The 24,687-nt window shown below is 35.3% G+C and overlaps 2 protein-coding genes across 3 annotated transcripts in view; both read right to left on the reverse strand.

Moving 5' to 3' along the window:
- Positions 1-9,186, reverse strand: part of LOC136978946 (protein tiptop-like) — a 74,716-nt gene extending 65,530 nt beyond the window's left edge. Inside the window, exon 1 of one of the 2 annotated variants that reach the window (XM_067274791.1) lies at positions 9,156-9,186. Coding sequence is in view for 1 of the 2 variants with exons in the window: in XM_067274785.1 (XP_067130886.1) it covers positions 8,195-8,234 (40 nt within the window). In the remaining variant the exon portion in view is untranslated. Of the gene's footprint in view, positions 1-8,194; positions 8,375-9,155 lie in introns of those variants that run through there. The other variant, XM_067274785.1, reaches the window with a different exon arrangement.
- Positions 9,187-13,326: 4,140 nt separating this feature from the next.
- The window catches only part of Usp10 (ubiquitin specific protease 10), a 102,165-nt gene continuing 90,804 nt past the window's right edge, over positions 13,327-24,687 (reverse strand). The window contains exons 13-14 of the mRNA XM_067274795.1: positions 15,252-15,311; positions 13,327-15,182 (exon numbers count right to left, since the gene is read on the reverse strand). Of these exons, the coding sequence (XP_067130896.1) occupies positions 14,974-15,182; positions 15,252-15,311 (269 nt within the window). The 3' untranslated portion in view covers positions 13,327-14,973. The remainder of the gene's footprint in view (positions 15,183-15,251; positions 15,312-24,687) is intronic.

A 24,687-nucleotide genomic window follows, 5' to 3' on the forward strand; every position in this document is an offset into this window, starting at 1 on the left:
AAACGTGTAGTGAGTAAGAGCACGGGTGGTTTCCTATAACAGCCCAGCTGTAGAGTATAAGTTTGTCAATGGTATTTGTCTTCCAGTCTCCCTCGGCACTTTACTTTCCAAAAGTCTTCACACCCCTCTCCATATAGATACGATGAACGCGAGTCGCCGAATGGTACGGTCCGAGTTTGATGATGTGTGAAGGGAAGATGGGTCATCCTATTAACTATAGACATGTTTATGGAGACAATGACGGAGGGGATAGGGTGACGGTGTCATAGTCTGTCTACAGAATGGCGAGTCGTTCGAGACGTCAACTTTGAGCCTTTTGAATGATACGATGGAATTCGCCAGGGAAGCCAAAGGTCGCGACTTTTAAGTTCACCCACCTTCCTATATCACGTCTTAAATATCGTTAGTCGATTTGTATCTGGACTTTGATTTCCATCTCGGTAAAAGACTACACCTATAAAAATAGATAATTTCATATAGGAAACTACGAGTTTTAACGGAATGGGATGGTGCAATCAACAGAAAAACAATCTTGTAACATTTTCCCTTCGGGCACGCGCGTGATTCACGAACCAATCCGTGACAGTTGTTTATTTTTATCGACTAACAATGAAAACATCCTTCACAAAACAATAGTAATGCCGTATAATTACAGCTAGTGCCGGAAGCCGATATCCCTGGCGGAAGAACACGGTACTAAACGCTTGCGAGAGTTTAAACCGGTAAAACAAAGTTCCAAATTCTTACCTCGGCATGCGCCATCAACGCGATATTCATTAAGGTTAAATGTTTTGACAATGGCGTCGCGAGCCCTTCAATTTCACGAGGATGCAGTAAACGTTTTGGTTCGAGTGTCGCGATGTTTCGAGCCAAATTATTAAAAAGAAAAACGAGAAGCAGAAGCTAAATTTTTGATGATCTCCCCGCACCACCAAATCTCGTCCGGAAAAAAAGTGATTCGGGTTGGCAGCGCCAGCGATAGTAGCGACGACAGTGAACAATTTTATTTTACTTCTCCATTTAAAAAAAAAGGGAGTGAGATAGAGGAGTAGGGAAAAAAGCGCCATTAAAATTAAATTTGAAGTTGCCCGTAGGCCCGGTTTTCTTATAGCAACCGAAGAGACACGTGATTTCGGAGATGTTTGTTGAAATCGATTCCAGCAACTTCACTGGCGGCTTCCTCCTCTCAATAGATGCCGTCGTCGACACTTAAGTTGCCGCGCCAGGAAGCATGTCGGCTTCTGGGAAAATACGGTTATGTCTATCAACCGGATACCCTTCTCGCGCTTTGAACCGTTTGGCGCGAAACGGTTTTCTGTCGGCGACGTAACGCCACCTCCCGCTTCGCTCCTCCGCCACCTTTGCCCAATTATTTCGATATTTAATTTGCTACCCGCCCAAAAGCCGCCCGTTTACAAAAAAGGTGACTAAACGCTACCGACCCGACCGCCGCCGACGATGAACAAATATGTCACTCGGGACGTTGACATCGTCCTTCCCTCGAACGTCACCGGCAGTCACGTGACTTGACTGTCATCGGACTATTTGTCAAATCGCCTTTCCTGTCAGTGTTCCATTTGATTCTCGTCCGAATTGGATTGTACGCTACCTCTATACTTTAAATCGAACTAGAAACTTGTAATACTCGAGTGACAGAAATGGCAAAGTCCAGACTGTCTGTCTGGTGGTGCCACAGGTTGCGGGTTCCAGTCCCGACCTCCGATGATGGATGATGTTACGACGACTGCCCTGCGGTGTGCTTGGCCGCATGCCATTCCCATCTGGTCCATATTTAGCACAAAGTACTATGGGGCAAGCGATCGCCCTTTTTTTCTTCTTTCCAGGTTTTTACGCCCAAGTTGGACTTGGAGCGGCCGGGACGATTCCGAAGCCGAGGAATTAGACGTCTGCCCCACTGCACGAGTTTTTATCAGCCGGACGCGTGCGGCAATTAGCGCACCTATTTAATTAAAAGGCGATAGCTCGACGTCCAACAGACATCATCGCATCTACCTGAGTACTTTATTATGTTGGCGAGGAGGATAATTGATGTAAACCTAATTAAATTATTGCCGTATTTGGCAAATGATATTACGACGCAGGCTTAATAGCAGTTAGTGTGGAAACTTTTCCGGTGATAGACCGTGTGTCGCCTATTGATCAGAAATCGATGGGTAGATTAAACATCCCACAACATTGCCGCCGTGCACGTGTTAACGATTACGTTTTCTGGTCACCGATACTGGTTCGTAAAGGTAAGAAGATAGAAGTGGATTCGAATACGTATTACGTACAGACCTGGAGGCTTTTGCCCAGCCACATTGATCGCAAACGCACGAACCACACGAAGATGCTATTAAAGTGCCAGACAACAATGTACTTTATCATTGAGCGGAGTGACAGCTTGCATGTTAATGTTCAGGTGCGTGGTGAGGAGAACGTGACGTGCTAAAAGATCTGTGTTCTGATTGGCTGGGATGGGAGCAGTCGTCATTAGCTAGAAAATAACCCGGCACCGGGGTGATGATGACAAATTGGTCATAGTGCTATCAACTCGGCTAAAAATCGACTAGTCTAGTCTGGTGATTGACTCCCGTCATGCAGCTAACAGACATGCCAGTTGTAGACCTGGTCTCCAGTGACAAGATGTCATTAGTTAGTCGACAGGTTTTTGTTATGGTGGAGACATTGGTAGGAAGCCATTCCAATTGTTTTCTTCGAAATAATGCGTGAGAAACTTCCATAATGGTTTTCTGGGCGTTGATTGTCTGGAACGCACAAATCGGAATTGGATTTCTACCGTGGCCAATAAGAAAAACATCAAATTTAGTCGGTAAAGGTCGGATCTCGTCACCGATCTCGATACTTTGGTCCAGAAATATCGACCGATATTTGCAGGGAATTTCCTAAATCCCAAACAGATTCCGAAAATCTACTCGGGATCACTTTAAATAATATTTATCTGGAAAGGAAAAGAAAAATAAAGCTCGGGAAGAACCGGTCCCCGGGTTATTACAGATCACGGAAGCTTACTCTTTAGTAGTACTTTAAACGGAGGATCTCGACCATGATTTCTCGTGCTGAAAGACCATCGTGTATAAGAGAATATACAAAAGAATCTATTGAGTTTCTATTTGCTTCTTCGACTGCAATTACTCAGCCAACTGGGCTCAACCGATGATAATGAGGAAATAATAAGAAAACAGAGGAGAGGAAAAACTCCGCGAGCAGGTCCCGACACACGGAGATGAACTGGAGTGTTAGAAAAGCAGGCAGGAAATTGCCTAATGATGTGTAAAAACTCATTAGCAAGAGAAGCAAAAAAAGCAAGTTAATCTACGCGATAAAAAATTTTGAATATGATAAAAAAAACTTCGGTACTGACTCACCCATTAATGTTCGTATAATGACAACTTTTGTCTGTTTTGATACGATGTCAGTTCTGCCAGGGTTACTAATGATTCAAACACGCTCGCATTTACTGACAAACATCCACGTCTATTAGGAGGAGGCCAATAAAGGCCCTAAGTCATTCTCTCCCAGTCACCATTCGGCAGCGTGTCCACTCGCCAGGCAAACTAACTCATTTACCACAGCTCCAGTTCGCCTTTAAACCTGGCCATCAACCTCACGCGCATTCCCCCCTCTTTTAGATATTTTCGAGAAGAGAATTTGACGGAACACGTGTCTTCCTAGTGGCCAAGATTGTAAAGACTTCGATCTATTAATCACTATAAAAGCCCTCGTACACGTTTTGCCTTTTAAACTATTTAAGTCGATCGGTTAGATATAAAAGCTCCAATGTTTTCGGCAATTTATAGAGCAAACCTAGCACATTCCCAAACAATTCTAATAGAAATGACATCCGAACCAAAATTGATTCGCAAACGTTGACAGAGTAACACAGATTAAAGCAAATTGTAGAGACGTTGTAGCCGAGAACGTCGAAGCTCCTGCTAGATGTAGGTCAACACCGCTTAAGACTCCAATAGTTCGCCTTTATTTTTCTCATTCGGAACTATACAAATCGCCGTTCGGCCTCGATGATCGAAAATTAACTTGCCTGCTAGCCTTCATTGCAATTTAACTAGAAATTAACAGCAAATGCGAAATTTCGTCGCGCTGACGATTTTTTATTAAATTCGATTGAAAATTCAATCTGTACAGAAAATATGAAATTCAGAATCACCGACAAGACGACTAATTTCTAACATAGACGCCTTAATGAAAGCAATTAGCGTTGACAAGAAGGGGTACCATAACTGTTATCTCAGGATGGTGCCTTCCCTCCCTGTCCTAGCACTCACTAACGGAAGTCATCAACAGTCTCGACTTCCCGGAAGCCTTATTGGGAAAACTCTGGTAGTTTAGGCCACAACAGCCAATCGGAAGCTCTCTGGTGGCGATCCAGGTTGCCATTCTAACCTGCAGAGCATTTTAATACCAATCGATACACGTGAAAAAATTTCTTTTCTTTAGCATTGACCCAATTAACCGAAAGACTCCCTCCTACGACTTACGTCGATACGGGCAACCCCCCTCGGATAGGTGGCGATTCGATTGGACACAATCAAATCTCGTTATTTCGTAACACGTGTTTATTTGGTAGACAAACCGAAAGAATAAAAGCAAGGCGAAGCAATTTACTAAATTCAACGGTTTCCAATTTAGAAATCTTAACGTAGTTGTCAACCGTCTGTGCAATTTTTCATGAAGTTATTCGATAAAAATGACATTTTAAACATTGGGAAAATTCAAAACCTTAAGAAAAGATTAAGTAAATTTCCAGGATCATTGTAAATACCTTCTCGTAAGGACTAGTTAATTAATCGAAACAGAGATGCATCTGCAACACAAATAATAGCGGATGGCAAATGTCCAGACTGTCATTTCTGCAAATAAGAACAAGATCTGAGGATATGCATCTAATTTGTAATAGACATTCCGAGTTTGCAGGGAGAAATCGGTAGAAGACACGTTAAAGTATTTATTTTTAAATCTACAATGCAATAATTACAATATAGGTTAATAGATAACGATAAAAAACTTCTTAACGTCACGAGCGTTATGCCACGCTTCGGCCCTATCTGCAAAGGCCTACGAGAGAAAATTAATAGAGCATGAATCCCATTGTGTTCAAATTACGTTCACATTGCAACACGTAAACACGCATTGTATACACAATTTTCGACTTACAATGGACGCTAATAATAAAGGTTTTGAATCCCATTTAACAAGGTAAACGTTTAAATTTATGCAAATTTCGATGCTAATTTTGAGATTCTTTGCGGGTTAAGTCATTATTCATTAGTTTTAACGAGATTATGGCAACCTCCTCACCAGTGTCCTATTGAGTGTTTCGGATTGCCTACGTTTTAACCGGTCGTTTTCCCTCGGATAAGATCCCGTGAGAATGTTAGGTTGGGCCTCAAAATTTATGCTTCCTGTCCGTCTATTTAGCCTTACTCGTTCGGTTATTTAAACCTTACCGAATTTGTTTCCGACTGCGAATAGAAACGAGGCCAACCGAAGCAAATCGAACTAAATTTTAGGCGGTGCAAACAAACGAATGGGTAAGCCTATCTCCATGTTTGTCGATTGGGAGGCACTACAGTCCACATGTAATTGGTAGGTTGGTGTTCTGATAACCGTGTTGCCCTCCTCTTTCTAATGATTGGACAATTACTTTTAACACTCCCCCCTGTCATGCCGAGGGGGACGAAAGAAAGAATGAAAAGCGATAGATAGTGATTACAAGGTACTCCTTGTAAGCTTGTTTTAGTTCCTGTACTGTCAGAGGTAACAAAATACAGCTAGCAGCTGTTCTTTGCCTAGCTGATCCATCAAACGGACAAGATATTGGTTATTCATCCCTCGGAGCTGCAAAACTTTTCGGGGTTTGTAGATTGTAGTCTTTTTTCTGTTATTTACGTCTGTATTTAATTGTAATCGCTGTTATAAAGAGAGATAATTGTAGCTCTATTAGATTAGAAACATTCTAAGCATTGATTTTGTTGAAGAGATGGTTTGTCGAAGAATAATAGACTTCTTCCTCATCGAAAGTTGATTATCGGGGGTAGACGAGCAATCGGTGGACGAACTTCAGAAAACTTAAGCAAACTGCTAAACTCTAAACTGAAATTGATGCTGCAGAATGTGGAATCGAGTCGTCCGAGTGACAGACAGGATATTAGAAAGCCTTCCACCGGACCCAAATTGTCATTCAACAAAGTCTTGCGAGAAAGGATTAAAGGCTGTTTATTCAATTTTTACAAGTCTGAAAATTGAAAATTCCACTACAAAGAAAACAAACTCCAAGACAAAGAACAGATCCCAGTCGATCACATCGCATTTGTTACTATTTTAAAGTATAATTGTTGTCAAATTAACAGTCGATTGACCTATAACACAATAACCGACATTTGTATCGATGATTTTCATTAAAATATGAGTTAATATTTCATTTTAAAACGGGAATTTTATACTAAGACATTCTTCTATTATCTAATGGAAATTTGGAAAATGTAGCAAGTCAACCCCAAAATACGAAAGAATGCCAAAACATGGTTTTCGATTTCAAATAATGAAACTTTATCATATTAAAAGCTGCTGTATTTCTACATCGTCCGAATTCAAATTTACAAAGTAATATCTAACAGGAAGAACAGAACGTAAACAAGAAGTTTTCAAAGAGAATTTATAGGAATGTATGACAAAATAATTACGAAACTTCTGTTTGTAACGTCGCAGGATAACAAATAATTCATTTTTAACACGTGTTCAAAATTAGAATTTGTCTAAGTTTTAATAAATAATCAGTAATTCACGTAAGAGATGGAACAAACAAGGTTTTATACCGGGAACCATTATCTAAAAACGTCGATTAAACCGTTATAAATCAAGCGAAACTTTCATTTAAAAGCACAAACAAAAGAACTGTTGGGTTTTTGAATAGTGGAAATTTTCCTCCTCCAACTCGGTAAATGTAATTTTCTGATTGACACCCAACATTCGAGTTTCCTCGACGGTATGTTTGTGTTTATATTTTCCTATTTATCCTGTTGTATCGCTATTTATCTCTCTTCAACATTTTTTTCCCTAGGCTAATTTATGATTGGAACTTAAGAGATGTCACACTTTAACGATAATTTAATTTCTTTCTGGCGTTTGTTATATTAAAATGAATGTCAATTACAACGAACACGTGTTATACGTGGAGTAATTATAAAACAATTAAGTTAATAAAAATTATTCCCAAAACGATTAGATAATTTTGAATTTAGACCGATCTGCTCGGAATTCCGTGGCAGTTTCAAACGCGGGATGGACGAGAAAAAAAAGACAGGGAGGGGAAAAAGTATAGAAATTCCAACAGAGGGAAAAAATGGAACAACGTGACAAAAACGTGACTCACGTATGTCTCGTGTAGTTCGCATCCGAAACGTCTTTCGACAACTTGAATTATAGTTCCCTATAATTTCCCAGAGCCGACAATAAGAAGAAAAAAAAATTGAACGCGGAGCCCTTACGAAAGAGGGCCGGCCCTTACCCCCTCTAGGCCCACTAATGACAAGAATGAATCACTCGGGGACTCGTCTTGCCCATTGTTTCAGCTGCAAAAAGCACGCACCGTGACTGCGCTACATTCCTATTGGATGTCACACCTGCCAGATGAGTGACGAGTCGGGGGGAGGAAGTTGATGAGATGTCGACCAGTCATGTCTGTCCCGCGACCAGACATGATTTATCGGGAAATGGAAGGATATCTCGCAAACCAATTATACGACGGCCGCCGGTGCGTTTTAACGGGGTGTAAAGGGAGGGAAAACGTCCGAAAAGCGTCGGGAGGTTGAAAGCGCGCGAAACCCAACAGATCGCGAGCGAGGCGGCAGAGCGATGTGCCATTCCGACGGGATGCCATCAAACAGAAGCGGTTATGCGCTATCCGGACGGTCCTAGGCCGAGAAACCCCCTCGGCTGTCAAGCTATGACTGACATGCGCTCTGACAAGGAGTGTTGGCCATCACTATCTACATAAACTGTCATCCGCAGCCGCAGCGGGCTAACAACGCTTCCTTACTGCGGAATGTCCCGTATCCTCACTTGGTAAAAGTTAAGGCCGCCGACAACCCTTACTGGATTAAAGTAAAAAATTATGTAAATGCTCAATGGTAAATAACCGGCTTTTACTTACATTTCATTCTTTTGGGCCGATGTTGCTTACGTCTGGGCATATTGGGACTCCGCAAGACCACTAGTCCAACAAGGGGCGGTGACACAAACCAGTAAAAAGCGCCTCACAAGCAGCCAGAAGGGTAAGCGCTACCCACTGCAAACCTGCCATTCAGTCAACTAGCGGCACGGCGGTGACGTCAAGAAGATAGACAGCCGGGGCGCTGGGCATCATGGGAGATGTCTTTACGACTCCGTTCCGCCATCTAGTGGCGGATAGTAGAATTAAAAAAAGTCGCACGTGTGTAGTTACAGATATCATCGATCGGGGTCGAAGTTCGTTTTATGTAGACGCAAATCGCAAGTGCGCGGGAACATATAAATAGGGGCCGTTTCTGCGTCCAACTTCTCAACTCTCCATCGCCCGTTATACAACTTCAAAGCCTATCGCAACTCGATTTTGTATTTTCCACTTAAACACTACATTTTAAGAGTTCGCTTCATTAAACTCCATTAAACATCGTTAGCCAAGCGATATTACAATAGAAAACAAAGGAAACTAAACCGTGATCCATTCAATTAATCCCGTTACGGAGGGAAGAAGATTATATTAATTGTTTCGATCGCTAATTATTGAAAAGCGTCTATACACGTAATCAAGCTCAAAAAGGGATATTTGAGAATCGGTTGGCTACGGGAAGGGAAAGTAAACTGTATAAAAAACCGAGTTCATTAACGTCTAAGGAGATGAGTCGGGGAGATTCTAAGCGAAGGAAGGCTAACCCACGCCTGCCACAAACAAATTATTGGAGTCTTAACTGCCAGATTAAACGTATCACCCCAAACTATAATATTGACCCGGCCAATAAATAAACCGAGAATTTGAATTGTGTTATTTGTGAACGTTTAAGACAAGTGATGTAATGCTTCTCTTAGACGAGACCCGGAAACCGGCCAACTAATTAGCATAATATTCCACTTACTGTCGTATAATTACAGCATATAGGGTATCTAAGGAAATGAATCTCGGGACCAGTTCTCTCGACGTCATCGACCAAACAGGACCTCTCGGACTTATTCAGTTATGATAGATGACTGACTACTGACACGCAGGCGTTTGGATGACGACCAACAAGTTGCGCATAATGCAAACAATTAAATTTGAAAGGGGGAAGGAAAAACTCTTTACGTGATCAAAATGCTCGAAACAATTTCTTAAGTTGTTTTCATTAACTTTTGACCTTACCGGCGTATAAAAAAATTTATTCGTATTCCGCAAATTACTTTTGGGAAGTTCTATTTTCGGCGGCAAATTTAGTTAAAAGACACCCTATACTTTGTATCGAATATTAATGACGGCTTCACGCTCTAATAAATCAAAATATTAACATAGAATGAAACGACAGAGTTATATATACACGGAATAGACTACCCATGGTATATAATGTGCGCGAACACAACCGCAAGTGTACGTAATTAACCGAAAATTTAATATTCTTCCTACGAATAGGAGATGGCAGAAAACGTCGATAGTGTGAGCGGAGGAGCGACGTATGTCCCCGAATTAACCCGTGGCCATTGGTCGAAAAGGCAAGTAACCGATTAAGCTCGATGTTAGTTTCGCCGGTAGAGAAAGTCAAAACGCCAGGGATTATCGACTGCTAAAGATAGAAGTCGGGATCCGAAGGGCGATACTCGACTCTCCTCCCTTCTAACTTCAAAGAGTCCGCCGCTGGCACCACTGCGCAGACGCAGTGCATTGCCGCTCGCCGGCGTATATTTAATTGTCGGGGTTCGACCGTAAAAGGGAATTACCGATGCGCTCGCTTTGTCCAATAAAATGTAAGATTTTACTAGGAATAAAAAAGTATTTTGGTAGCTTTTCAGATTAATAACCTGCAATTGTCAGGGCGCGGTGATTGGGGGTCGCCATGTCTATTTAGTTAGCGGAAAGAACGATAGGGGGAGCTTTCGTCCATTACTTTCCACGCCACCTGTCTATATTAACATAAATGAGCTATTGATAGGACGCGGCTCTTCTGCCGACGGCTGTGTTGTGCCGCTCTATTTTCATTCCAAATGGTTTTTGTTTCTGACACAAAAATTGCCTCCGTAAGCGCTCGATCCGTTAAAACGTGCATAAAATTTCCAAACCGCATTAAGGCAAAAAGTCATTTATCGGAAAAATTCTTTCTAATGTCTGGTAGACGGTTCGATCTCGGTTAGGAGCAGTCCGAATTCCCACGTTGTCACGTTCCTACAACTCCGCATTTCCCCCCTCGGTCGCCGTAGATAGTCCGAATTATAATTTGTTTTTTATTTAAAATATAAAAATAATATTGTGCCTTTACGAAATTTATTATTCGCGTTTCCGATTTCGTGACGACTTATTTTATAAATCACGCAAAGCGGACATTTATGTTGTGTAAATAACTTCGAAAGTACTGCCGCCGCTATTCATTTATGCACCGAGAACTTCGTGACGGGCCACCTACCACTATCAATATTCTCTCACCCGCCATTTATAGAAATTCTCCCGAAGTTGATTAAGTACAAATCATTCTAAATTTAAGAAAAAAAAAAAAAAACTGTTAACAAATCAGTAGTCCATTTCGGTAGCACGCGTCTTACCAAATTTGGCAACTGCCACGAAGTGTGCCAATCTGGCGTATGGATTCGTGAGATTTTTTTCCTGACGGAATTTATTGTTTTCTACGTTATTTTGGATTGGTCCACATTCGGAATTTACAATTTAATAGGTTATATTATACACGAAATAAAATTAATATAGGTAATTTACCGCTTTATCGGGCATATGTCAAAACGTAACACGACGATGACAGGGTTAAATGTTCCGAAATGCTCCTAGCTACTCCGCACTTCATCGGAAAGCCGGGATGCCAATCACAGATGGATGGATGGATCACACCGGCTACACATCGATAGCCAGGAATTCTCCCCGTTTGCAAGAAATGTGTTAAACAACTGCGCTGCTGGATTAATATAAGCAATTTAAATTCGAACTTTTAAAATACAACGAACGATCTTTTAACAACACAGCGTTAACGCATTGTATATTTGTACTATGCCATATTTTTTTAAAAAAAATCTTTAATTATTGCGCTAAAAAATATCTACGGTAAAAACATCGTATGACGTCAATGAATTTTAAATTTGTGATAAAATCAAATTTTGGCACACGACTTATTCAAACTGTTTTTTTTTTTTGCTTGGCGTACATTTAAAAACGGCCAATCACACATCGACGACGTATTAAATATCCTTAAGAGGAAAATTCATTTCCATTACTTTTAATGCGTTTTCTTCAATTAATGCAGAAACAGAAACTGGCGATTGAAAAAAATAAGGTAAAATTTAATTAAGAAATCTCAATCCTGAATATAAAATTTTGAAAAATTTAACACGACCTTTTTTTAAAAATATAATCCAAAGAATTTAAACATTATTTCAATCGTGTAAATTTAAATAAACGACGAATTTTATATATTTACCTACGATAAGGTCTCTCATTTACAGTCGACGGTCATTTGAACGTACCTTACATCGCAACTATCATCAATTATAAATGCACCCATTAATGATCCTCGAACCAGATTATAAAAAGACCACAAGTCTATAATTTTCAGTAACTTAATATTATATATAATCGATATAAGGTAAAAAAAAATGCTCATTATACTAGGGCGATGGTAAGCATCGCAATGAATTTACGCATACTAAGAAACGTTTACGCGAATTAAAAACCGCATTCATAATTCGATAAGATTAACGATCGAAAAAAATGTCCCGCGGCAAAAAGCGAAGGATAAAATATCAAAATACGCGCAAATACTTTTATTACGAATTTTTAACAAAATTTTTTATTTACAGTAAAATATATTCTAACATTTATTATTATCTATAATACATTAGTTAACAGCGACTCGTCGATGAGGCGTAAAATTTGCTTGTCAAACTTTCTACTATTGATCATTTCAACAAGTTTACTTCCTTTAAAATATCACAAAATCAACTTATTTAACCATTATTAAACTAAGAAAATTATTTTTATATATATTTATATATATATTTACTTTTCATTAAATCCAAATTTTATTTTAATGAATTCAAAATTGATAAAGACCCGTTTATATATAATCGATATACAACAGGAAGCTAAAGGTTAGTTTTTTTTTTTAAATTAATTTTTCAGACTGCTCTATAAAATCCGTTTCGAATTTAAATACGGAACTTATACGAATTAGTGAAGATTTTCGAACAGAAGAGGCGATCCTTAATCATTTACCATCAAAAAATGGCTGAAGTTTAAACACGTCAAACGATATTAGGAGTAAGTTATAAACAGAAAAAGAGTCGATCAACAATTACTACCGTTATCCCATCATCGTTTTTCTCAACCAATCAAAGTAGAATGCGACAGAAATAACTCGTGTCACCTTGGCAAACTACATCGGCCCTAGGGCTGAATTGTTTAAGTTAAATCACGTCCGAAAAAAAAAACTAGACCTTTCTGGCAATATCTTCTTTCTAAGAAGGCCTAAGTTGGGAGAATAGCTTTTCCTAGAGACGATCGTAAAGCTTTCCTTTCTCTTTTTTTCCCCTCATCTACATGGTCGTTTATGATTTTTATGACTGAGAAACAGATTGTTAAAACTCACCTTGACTGACCGACAGGTGACGGGCCACACTACAACTTTAGAGAAGCGTAAAAAAATTAAGCAGAAAAATGACCAAAAAAAATTCTTCCGGATATTTTCGACTCTGTAACGCCGAAATTCACCTTTAATACAAACGTGTGTTCGCCTGAGAAACGTCGTCTTATTTACCGACGACACTTGTTATCGTTTTAAATAAAATTCTTATATTTATATAACAATGCAAAATGGCGTCTCGGCTCTTAAAATCAACAGAATTCGAAAAATTTTTCTTAACATTACACAGCGAGGATCAAACTTCCAATAATCGCATATCGAGTTTATTGACTTCTTTCGGTCTTAGAAAATACTGCGCCCTCTAGTTATAAAAAATACTACTACTGGCAATCTTCGATGGTACCTTTTTTTTCTTTACAATTGATCGTATAATTACCACACAGGAGTTAAAAATTGAATTCATTTCGACACGACTTTGAAATTAAAAATTCCCACAACAAATATACTTTACTTTTCAAAGTTACAAATGGGGATAATTTACATCTATGATTGTATTTAATAATTATTTACAAGACGAGGGTAATTAATCCGAAAACAGCATATACTATTATTATAATGAAGCCATACGGAAAATAGATTTCAATCTTTACATAAGTCCGTCGTTTAAGTGTATAAAATTAGAATTACTGGGTCAGAATCCAAGAGCAGTAACGCTTTGAAGCCGTTCTATTCGTTAATTCTTTGTAAAGCACTCACAGAATTCGAGTACTGCGATGATCCTGTGTATTTCCTCGTTTAATTCTCATCGAATTTCAGTCTGTTACCAACGTTTTGTATAAAAGATGGGGAATTCGAGGCGTTTCACATATTCTAATTTTTATAATTCCTTTTTTTTCCTTTTTGGCCATTATATTCTTGAGTGTGAATGAAATATGAAAAAGTTGATTAAAAATATTCTGGCCAAAAACTTATCTTTTATACTTCTTTTACACACTTACATTCTTTTTTCCGTTAAAAATACTGTTTTATAACAAGTATTACAATTCAAAGTATACTAATAACTATGGAACAAAGTCTTGAAATATTTTTTTTCTTTCTCCATACAATTTTTTTTATATGCAATAAAAGATTCAACAATTAGTGACAAAAATTTTAAGAACATCGAAATTTCAATCTAAAAAAAAAAAAATAAGAATAAAACATTAACATTAATAAAATGAATCCAATCAAATCTATGGTAAATTTGCTTTCTTGTGAATTAGCATAAGTTTTAAACACAAAATACAAAAATGCACTCTTTAGTTGGGGAAAAAAAATAGACAGTAACTATATTAAACTCATGATTTTGCAATGATGCTGTAAGAATTTTTGCACCTAAATCCCTATTTTTTCGACAATTTGGTCTATTTTTTTTTTTTGAGGTATTTACTAACTATTCTTGTAACTGAAATTTTCATACAATTTATATCAATACCATAAACAAGTATCACTAAAACAGTGATTTGTCTGGTATTCCAATATTCCAACCACATTTTAACTCCAGTTTCCTCTGAAGTATGTTTATAACTACACAATAACAAACATGAGATCCTATTAAATTACAAATATTATGGTGAAATCATTTGGTTTTGCACTTCAAATTTTACAACACTACCACCAGGTAATGAGTTTCTGTACAGATGTCAGTTTTCTTACATTCATATATATATATATATATGTATTCATACACACATATATATATATATATATATAAAAACAACATGATAAGTCAATGTGCTTTTTCTTTCATTTTAACTGATTTTTATCATAACATTTTAAACTTGAATTTGTTACAAAAAATGATACTAAGTTTCTTGCCAATTATATCTTTTATCACAGTATTTTTTTTTTACACAAACAGTTGATTATCAAAATCACTTTTGGAATATTCTCGATGTTTAAGCAAGGCAAAGCACAAATGAAAATTAACTGTAAAGCTATTGACAAGGAAATGATATGGCATAGTCAAAAGGGAAGTGCCATTTCCAATACGGATTTGGAAATATGAGCAGGGAGAAAAATCTCCTTTGTGGCAGCATGATTATATATGCACTTTAGTTTCCATTTTTGCCATTATTTCTAGCACCCTTCATTTAGTCTGTGAAGATCCACGGATTGTTTCCACATTTCGATAAAATAGTAAATAAGGAACACGCGGAGGACTGTGCCGTAACACTTGAGCTTCGGAAATAACACTGATGTTGCGATCGTCACAACGCAGCCAAGTATCACTATTACAATGATAAACATCTGCTATATAATGTCCTTTGACTGCTTCTTCACCATCATGATATACAACTGTAATAACAACAACAAATTATTTAAAACAGAATAAAAGGTCAAAATACAATAAAAACAATCATATACCTGCAATCAGTTTATACACATGCAAGTGTTTCAACCTCTTCATCTCATGTGAAAGAAATTCTGCAATTAAAAAAAATTAATTATCAATAAAGTTAAATTGCATTTAATTTTTCTCAGAAAGCAACTGTACATAATAATTCATTTACATTGTTTAGTTACATAATAAAACATCTATATTCTTAGTTTTATTTGATAGACTTATCATTTATCTATATCTATATAAAAATGTTAACACAAGGATATGCTGTCGTCTTTGAAATCATTCTGATGGCATCTGCAATATTGTGGTTAAAATAGGGTAAAGTTTAAATCCATTGCACATATTAACATATACATACACTTGTATTTATATAAAAAATTCTTAAATGAATTTAATAACTTTCATTAGTAACCATTCCGTATTAACCTTTAAGTGATCTTATGAATTACACATGCATCATCATTCATTCATAAATCCTCTTTGATCACGAGATAACAAATTAGACTCCCATACAATTTAATTACGGTTCACTTTACAATTCCACACTACTTTAGTTACAGTGTGAACAAATGAAAGTCAACTGCATCCATTCATGTACTTTTTCTTCTTATATACTAGGTATTTCTAGAAAATTCTTAAACTTTTTAAATAAAAAATTTATTGTTACATTTGAAGCTATTCAGCCTTGTCACTTTCAAAGTACTCTATTTATACAATTGTTGTTCTGTGTTTTGCCAAAAAATTGGCATCAGCAGCAGTGTGTGATTGTTTGCTGTCAGTAAATAAATTCATTATTGGAATAGAAAAAACCTTCAGCATCACTTTAGCCATAGTTATCTAACTTGTTTTAGCCATGGTAATTCTTTTGATATCCACTGTGATGACTGAACTTTTGTTTTCAACACCATATCCAAAACCAATCATATCCCCAGTAATATATATATATATATATATATATTACAAAGTTTTAATCCTCATTTGCTCTATTCAAGAGCCCTTGAGTCACATCAGTTTGAATTTTTTCTTTTCATCATCAACCAGAAGCAAAACACATATTTGGTTGTAATATGACAAACTGGTTACACATTAAAATTTTAAAATGTTCATTGTGAATGTATTTGGCTGTAATGCAATGCAAAACTAAATTTTGTCCAAAAATCTTGAAACAGACAATTATTGAAATGTTCACTTCTTCAGCTACTTTATACAGTTAAACAACAGTTATTATGAATGACCTCACAAACTTTTGTAACATTTTCATTGTTTTTCAGTGATCCTTTGGTATTAAGGGTGACTGTTATCAACATCAATCCCTAAATGAAGTTTGGCTATCTTTGAAGTGTTTCCACTACTGATAATTTTGCATTTGGTTGAGTTTCATCCCAAATACTGTTTTTAATATTTCAGATGTATTTGTAAAATATTTTCCAAGTTGGATGCAAAACTTCACATACATTCATTGCTTGTTTCAAATTTTCCAGAACTAAACATGCAATGATATAAAAAGACACAGTACAATGACTAAGCAAAATATGGACTTGCTGTTGCTAGAAGGCAACATAAGCATCATGTGAGAATCCAAAATTTAGCAAAAATTGGTTGTTGATGTCGTCATACTTATTCAATAATTGTTGTCATCTACTACTACCCGAGAGAATCTCCACTTACACTTTCTCGATGGCAAAAATGATGCATTCCCGTAACCTGATGACCCCTTGGTTGGGAGATATAAATGCTAATACTGTAATTGATGGCCGAAGAGGCAGTCGCCGCTTAGTTCTTCCAGAGGTCAGAAGTTGCTACCCAGTCCCTAAGAATAGTAGTCACCAACCCCTCTAATGTGTTAGTCAGTTCAGGACCTCCTATATCACCTTTACAAATACCATGCCCATTCTCTGTACAAAGACTCCTCCAGCAATGGATATCATCTACCGAGATACCTAGACAAGGATATTGCCAAATCTCCGTCACAAGATATCATCTATTTCCGATCATCAAACTGTCCACACCACAACCCTACAATTGAAGACAAACTTTCGCAGTTGGAATGCGACAACTGGATAATCTCAGGTATTTATCCGAACACACGATCCAAATGTATACTCTCTCGCAAATACTCTGTTAAATAGGTCAAAAAATATATTACAATATGTATCCTGTAATCTTTTTTCTGTGATTATTAAACAGTTATTTGTTGTTAATCCTAGAGTCTGAATGTAGTACTTCTGTTGTGCAGTCTCTCTGTACTCCACCCAGAATCCGATAACCCGCATACGAAGCCACTTGCGTGACATACGTTCTAATCCAAATTAACATGCTGTCTTGGCTTCCATGTCAAGGAGACACAATGGTGTCAGTCTTGACAAGGCACAAAAGAGGTGCCAATCCCCCGGTCACAATAATCTCCTTAGTGTACCTGTTGGTATGTTAATTTAAAAGTCTGGGAATTAGTGTGGGAATAGTGCTAAGTTACTCACAGAAAATTTTACAGTTACTACATAGATAAACAAACACTTCAACTGATGCTTACAAACACACTTAATATTTATAATAGAAAACAAAATTGAAATTCTGCCTAAGGCCAAGACTTCATTAGCATAAAATCCTCACCACAATTATTTTTAATTGTGACCTATATGCATTTGTGCTTGGATTATGGTGGAGATCCAGCTCCACTAGCAAAGTTTTTATGATGGAAGTACTGCCACCAAGTATCAAAAGTAAACACTTTTTCACACACAAATTGATGGAAAGCATCATAGTTTGGTTGATAATAACTAATGTTAAAACTAATCAAAGAACTTTACAAGCACCCAAATGGTGAGAACTAGAAATAAAATAGAGCAAATGTACACAAAAGATCACTTCCTGCAATTTTCACAATGTCATGACGATGTAAAAGCCCACTGATTTTTGACTGGTTGATGGCACCATTTTACAGGTGTATTCATATCAAAAATGGAACACTGCTCAACTTGTTTTACACCCTATTTTGGAATACAATATGGTCATGTGCTTAAAAATAATCACACCAGAAGTTTTTAAGCTAGTTGAGTCTTGTCCTAATAGTGTTGTAGAATATTAAAAACTTGAAAAACGTAGCACCACCAAATCACCAATTTCAGTCTCTTAATGATAAATAATGTTATAAATGTTTACTAAATTACCTACTATATTGCCTGTTAAAATGATTATATTATATGCCACATTTGTTTGATTTTAATAGGCACTATTATTTTGAAACTGAATTTTAAGATTACTTTATTTTTTATAGAGGAAAAAAAATTTTTAATACCATAATTTTGAACAGATTATCTTGCAGTATACAGTTGAGCCCACATATTACAGCACAATTATATTTACATTTACCTGTGTTTTGTTTCTAAAAAACACAGGCAAATGTAAATATAATTTCAATGTAACTTTTTTGTAACACAATCTTGAGCAATATTGTAACCAAGTATACTTATAATAATATTAGGTAAATCTAAGAATCAAACTGAATTTGACACCCCAAAATGCATCTTTATAATACATATACTGAATAAAGTTTTATTTCTGTTGTCTTCAACATCTACTGTTTGATAAGTCTGTAACAAAGTGACACTATGCTTTAGATCCTTCAATAGATAATAAAAGATGTGCAAGCAAAAATGTTAACTCTGTTTTTATTCTTTAAACACAAAGCTAAATGCTTTTGGCATTTTGCTTGAATAAAAAAAAAATACATAAAGACACTAAACACACTTTTCCAGCAACTAAATTTAGTAACTTGATATATTGGTGAAGTTCCAGATTTGACCATTATTGATTAAATAAAAAATGCTGTGTGCATTTGGAAACCAGAAATAAATGCATCATTATTTATCATGGAAGTATCATTATAATGAAATTTCACTTGGTCCCCTTCATGTTCATTATACTGTATACTGGCTAGACTGTAAAACCAACACTAGCATATACCTCTCAAAAAATGCTAAAACGGACATAAAACCTTTGCACAATCTGCACACCAAGTATCTGTTGAAGACACAATACTTATGATACTTATCCATATACAGTTTTGAATGCATTGTCTCAAACATTTCTGTTTCTTTTGCTTTATTTCTGTTAGCAGTTCATTGTAGATGTAATTATAAAATAGATAAAATATAGAAAAAAATATTTGAGGCAATTTCCTAAACTGCACAAGTTTTGAAAATAAAAGACACTTAATTTTTCTTATCATTTCTATTTCTCCTATTTATTTATCAAGTAAAAACATTAATAATACATATAATCATAATAAATACTAAAATTATTTATTGTGACATTGTTACAATGCCGGGCTTCAATTTTTAATCATATTTTTATTTAATTTAAAATATATGCTCTCCACCTGAAATTAGTACTGTAGTGTCTTGCCCCTGTACACCACACTTTTCCTTTAACAATAGAGTCGTGCTGGTCATCTAACATCTTTCAGAAAAATTTGAATTGAAATAACATGACTTCCAGTTTCCATGAAAAGTTCATACATAGTTAATCAAGGCTTCAAGAGTTCCATATTTGGTCTCATCTTTCATCTATCTAACCCCATTATCAAGATTAAGGGATAACAGACAGACGGATGACAATGGGAATTTATACATCTACAATTTTTTTCAAATTGCAGCATAAACCAAATTAAATACGAAAAGATTTAAATGGCAATAATATCCAATGAAATAAATTCAAGATTGATTGTTTAGCTTTTATTCACTGTAGAAAACTAATATAAAATAAAACTGACATTTGGTTTCTAAATAGTTCTCCAAGATTTATTATATAGAAGGGGAAATTATCAGAAACCACTCAATTTTCAAAATACAAGTTCAAGTAGGATTATATATTATTATTAATTAAAGTATACATTGATGCACAAAAAGTAAATGAAACATAACTTATGTTTAAGTGTCTTTGGTTGTTTTGAGAAAAATTGCAATGGCAGATATTTTTTCAATGAACAAAGAGTTCCAAAAATAATTATAAAAACGATGGAGTCAGACTTTCTATTCTTATTTTTTAATTGTAAAATATACGAAAAAATTATATTTATCTTCCAATTCTGACTTATGGATATTGTATAACGAAGTTAAGACAATGACGAAAATATACACATTTTCAAGTCTATGTTTAATCCATTTTCACCAACCACAGAAGTAACAGCTAAAAACACACGAAGAAAAACTTCACGAAAAGACAAACAGTAAGTAGAAAATTCACATGGTTAAAACGATATCAATGTCAGCCTTTCTATGGAGGAGAACACTTAAACATAGACTTGAAAATGTGTATATTTTCGTCATTGTCTTAACTTCGAAATAGATATCCAGAGTTATGTAACAATATGTAAATGAAATTGGAATACTCGGAACCACCACTAGAGGGCCAGACCAGTTATAAATATGTTAAGGACTTGATGGTATGGTAAGAAGATTATACTTCTGTTTTTAATGTAAAAACGTCAGATCCTCCATAGAAAGGCTGACGTTGATATCGTTTTAACCATGTGAATTTTCTACTTACTGTTTGTCTTTTCGTGAAGTTTTTCTTCGCTGTGTTTTTAGCTGTTACTTCTGTGGTTGGTGAAAATGGATTAAACATAGACTTGAAAATGTGTATATTTTCGTCATTGTCTTAACTTCGAAATAGATATCCAGAGTTATGTAACAATAACAAGATATTGTATAACTTAAAAACTATTTTAAAACACTGTATAAACAATGAATAAAAAAGATTAAAGTTAAAAAGATAAAAGGAAATCAACTTGCAAAGAAGAAACTTTTTATTTACATTAACTTCCTAAATGCATTTCGCCTCTTATGAAAGGCCTCTTCAGTAGATTTGATTGCACACAGTTCACATTCCGAACAAAGAATTTTTATGTTTTTAAGGATACTTTTTATAACTTTTGTAGTTAACATGCATCTATGCATATCCTGTACCTACTTCCAAACTGACTTTTAATAATCTAAAAGTCATAATGTAAAATAAAATTATAGTAATCAATTTTAGTAAGTTTTGGTAACTAACAATAAATTAGAAAAACAATGTAAATGCTATAAAACAAGTAATGTTTGGTAGCTGTATTTCTATGCATGTAAATAATTTTCCTTTTACTACTATAACATAATGTTGTCTTAAAAGAATTTTAAATTAAACACTTGTTACCAGCAAATCTCATTTGAACTGATTTAACTGTTAAGCATTATAGCCAAAAAAAGGATTTGTTATTGGTGCATAATGTACTACATGGCCTACTCATAATTACTTTTGATTATTGTTGTAAAATGTGAATGTAAAAAGTATCTTTACAAGTAACAGTTAAAAACCACATTTTAGAATCAACAAAATATTTATACAATTTATATTAACACTTTAATGTGTTAATATTCTTTTATTTTTACATTCTAGATTTATTTAACTATTGGGTTGTTCGGAAAGTAATTTCAATTTTTTATTACTAGAGGAATTAGATGTATTTTTATTAGTCAATTTGATTTTAAACCACATTTTAATTATATAATTTGACAGCTGACATTTTAAAACTTATTTGTTAAAAATTTTGTTAAATTCTGTACAATTGTTTTTTTTTTCGGTGACCCATCAAAAATGGAAAATTGAAAGCATCATTTTCGGCATATTTTGCTTTTTTATAACTAAAAATTCAAAATGCTGTTCAAACAAGAAAAAAATTGTGGTACATGCTTGGAGAAGACGTGCTGAAAGAAAGAAAGTGCCAAAACTGGTTTACAAAATTGAGTTCTGGCAATTTTAATATCGAACATACACCACATTCTGGATGGCCGTTTGAAGCCAATGAAAACAAAATAAAAGTACTGATTGAAGCAATCTGCCGTAAAACAACACGTGAAATCACTAAGAGAATAAATCTGTTAAATTGAACCGTTTATTATTACTTAAAACAAATTGGTTTCGTTTCAAAGCTCGATATATGGGTTCCACATGTTATTAACGAGAGATGCTCTCTATGGTGGGATTTTAAAGAAATTTTTTTGAGCTTTTACCACACAATTTAACAATTGATTCAAAAGTGTACTGCCATCAAGTAAACAGATTGAGTAATATCATCAAACAGAAAAGGCCAGAATTGATCAACAAATAATGTGTAGTGTTTTACCACGATAATGCCAAATTTCACACAAGTTTGATAACTCCTCAGAATTTTTATAGCTTAGATGGGATGTGTTATCACACCAACCATATTTGCCAGATCATGCACACTCAGATTATTACTTGTTCCAGTCTATACAATTTTTTTTAACTGTAAGACATTTACTTGAAATGACAATGTCAAAAATCACTTGGATCAGTTTTTTGTAAACAACAATCAAAATTTTTATAAATGTGAAATCATGCTACTACCAGAAACAATGACAACAGGAATTTGACCAAAATGGTCAATATATAATTCAATAAAATATTTATTTATTATAAGAATATTGCGTTTATTTTTCTGTGAAAAAAAACGAAATTACTTTCCGAACAACCCAATATTTATAGTAGAATCCCTCAATACCAGCAGCCCCCACATAAACATCCATACATACACAGGAAAAAAAACCCCAAATTTTTTACATTTCTTGGCATTTCAAGATCCAGAGTCCAAAAATGTAAAAATCTTCAGGATTATTTTTTGACTGATTGCCATACTTTCCCTCTGTTATATATAATAGCTGGGAAAATAATCATAGAGACAGAGAATTTTCCAAATAAGTGCAGTGGCCTCTGAGTTACATGACTCTAAAGAGACCAATAATATAAGTCATATAAGTAAGAGAGTTATACACAAAAGAGAGATTGACCAACTTGAAAGAATAATGCTAAAAATATAACTAACCCTTTCAGTATTAATTACCACAGTTAAAAGCATTATTCCTATTAAATTCAAAATATAAAAGTTACCTAGTCACCCAGAAATTAATGTGCATATCCAAGTTTTGCTGCAAAAGTGGGCCTGTGGGGCCAAAATACCATATTGTAATCATGGTCTGACACAAAATTCTTACCAGTTATTAGTCAATATCTGGCAACAGCTTTAACAATAGTCTGGATACATGACAATGGCTGCTAAAGAGTTATGACATTGGGTACATTCCAGTATGCATCAAACAGCGCATTGGTGAATCGCAATGTACAAAAATGTGTTCCAATATTCATCAATGAGTTCACCAGTGCAACAACCAATGTGCATCGCACTTATCGGGTTGTGGATATGGTGAACTCTGATGAAGCAATATGGCTGCCTCCAGGGTTATATTTACCGACTTTATTTGACAATACAGTAGAGCATCGATTATCCGACCCCTGATTAACTGTCACATTGGTTAACTGACCACGTTCTAGTCGGCAAATTCAAATGTCCGCTACTGATGTGGCGCTACAATATGTGGCTATGTCTTGGCTACTTTAATATTATTTTAGTTAAATTTTTGCATGTTTTAGCTGGCAACACTGACTCAACCATGAAAGGGAGGCCAGTATTTAAACGAGGCTTAATTTTATTTAACGACGCTATCAAATTGCTGTTTTTACAACGTGTGCGAGATTTTGCGGCAAAAAAACAAGCGTCAGTTGTGAAGCAAAAGAAAATTTTGGACTTCTTTTTCTAATGTATAGGCCTACTTTATGTAAAATATGTAACCAGAATATATTTTCTTTTGTTTCATATTTTTCAATATACAGTACAGTACTGTATTTATTTTGTGCAAAATAAATAAATAATTTTTAATGATACAATAGCAATGATTATTATTTTTAAAAAAATTTTGTTAGGCTTAACATCCATGAAAATTCAATGCAAAGTAGGTTAATAGCAATATACTAATTACAAAGGATATACTAATATACTATACTAATAATGTATTTTTTCATACTTTTCAGTTATCCGACCAACCCCAGTCCCCAATTGAGTCGGATAATCGATGCTCTACTGTAATTAAAAAAAAATTTCCAAAAAATATGTCCAATTGAAACATAGGCTGTGTTGCTAGTGGTACATATAGACTATGCTTAAAAATGGAGTATGAAACATTATCATTTTTGTATGGAGAGTTTTAGCATAACAGCAGCAGCAGCAAATGAAAATATTTTATCATCATCATCATTTTTACTACTCATTTGTATTAACCCAAAGTTATTTTGACAAAATAAGTCTGCTAATGCCAATATAGCACCGTTTGCTTCTGCTATCTTGTTAAATTGTCAGATGTTCCAGTAAAAGCTTGTTAAAGCATTTACTGATGCATCAATTGTGGCTAAGAATGATGCTTACTGGAACATACCCATTACTATTTGTTTTATATAAACATATAGCCAGCAGCCATTCTCTTTCTAAAAAACTGATATTATGTCCAGTATGATAATTCTGTGTGTTTTTTTTTATCTTCTTGGAAACCTGTTTGACCTTGTCAA

The sequence above is a fragment of the Centruroides vittatus genome, unplaced genomic scaffold, assembly GCF_030686945.1.
Source record: "Centruroides vittatus isolate TY-2023 unplaced genomic scaffold, ASM3068694v2 contig_564, whole genome shotgun sequence".
Classification (NCBI taxonomy): domain Eukaryota; kingdom Metazoa; phylum Arthropoda; class Arachnida; order Scorpiones; family Buthidae; genus Centruroides; species Centruroides vittatus.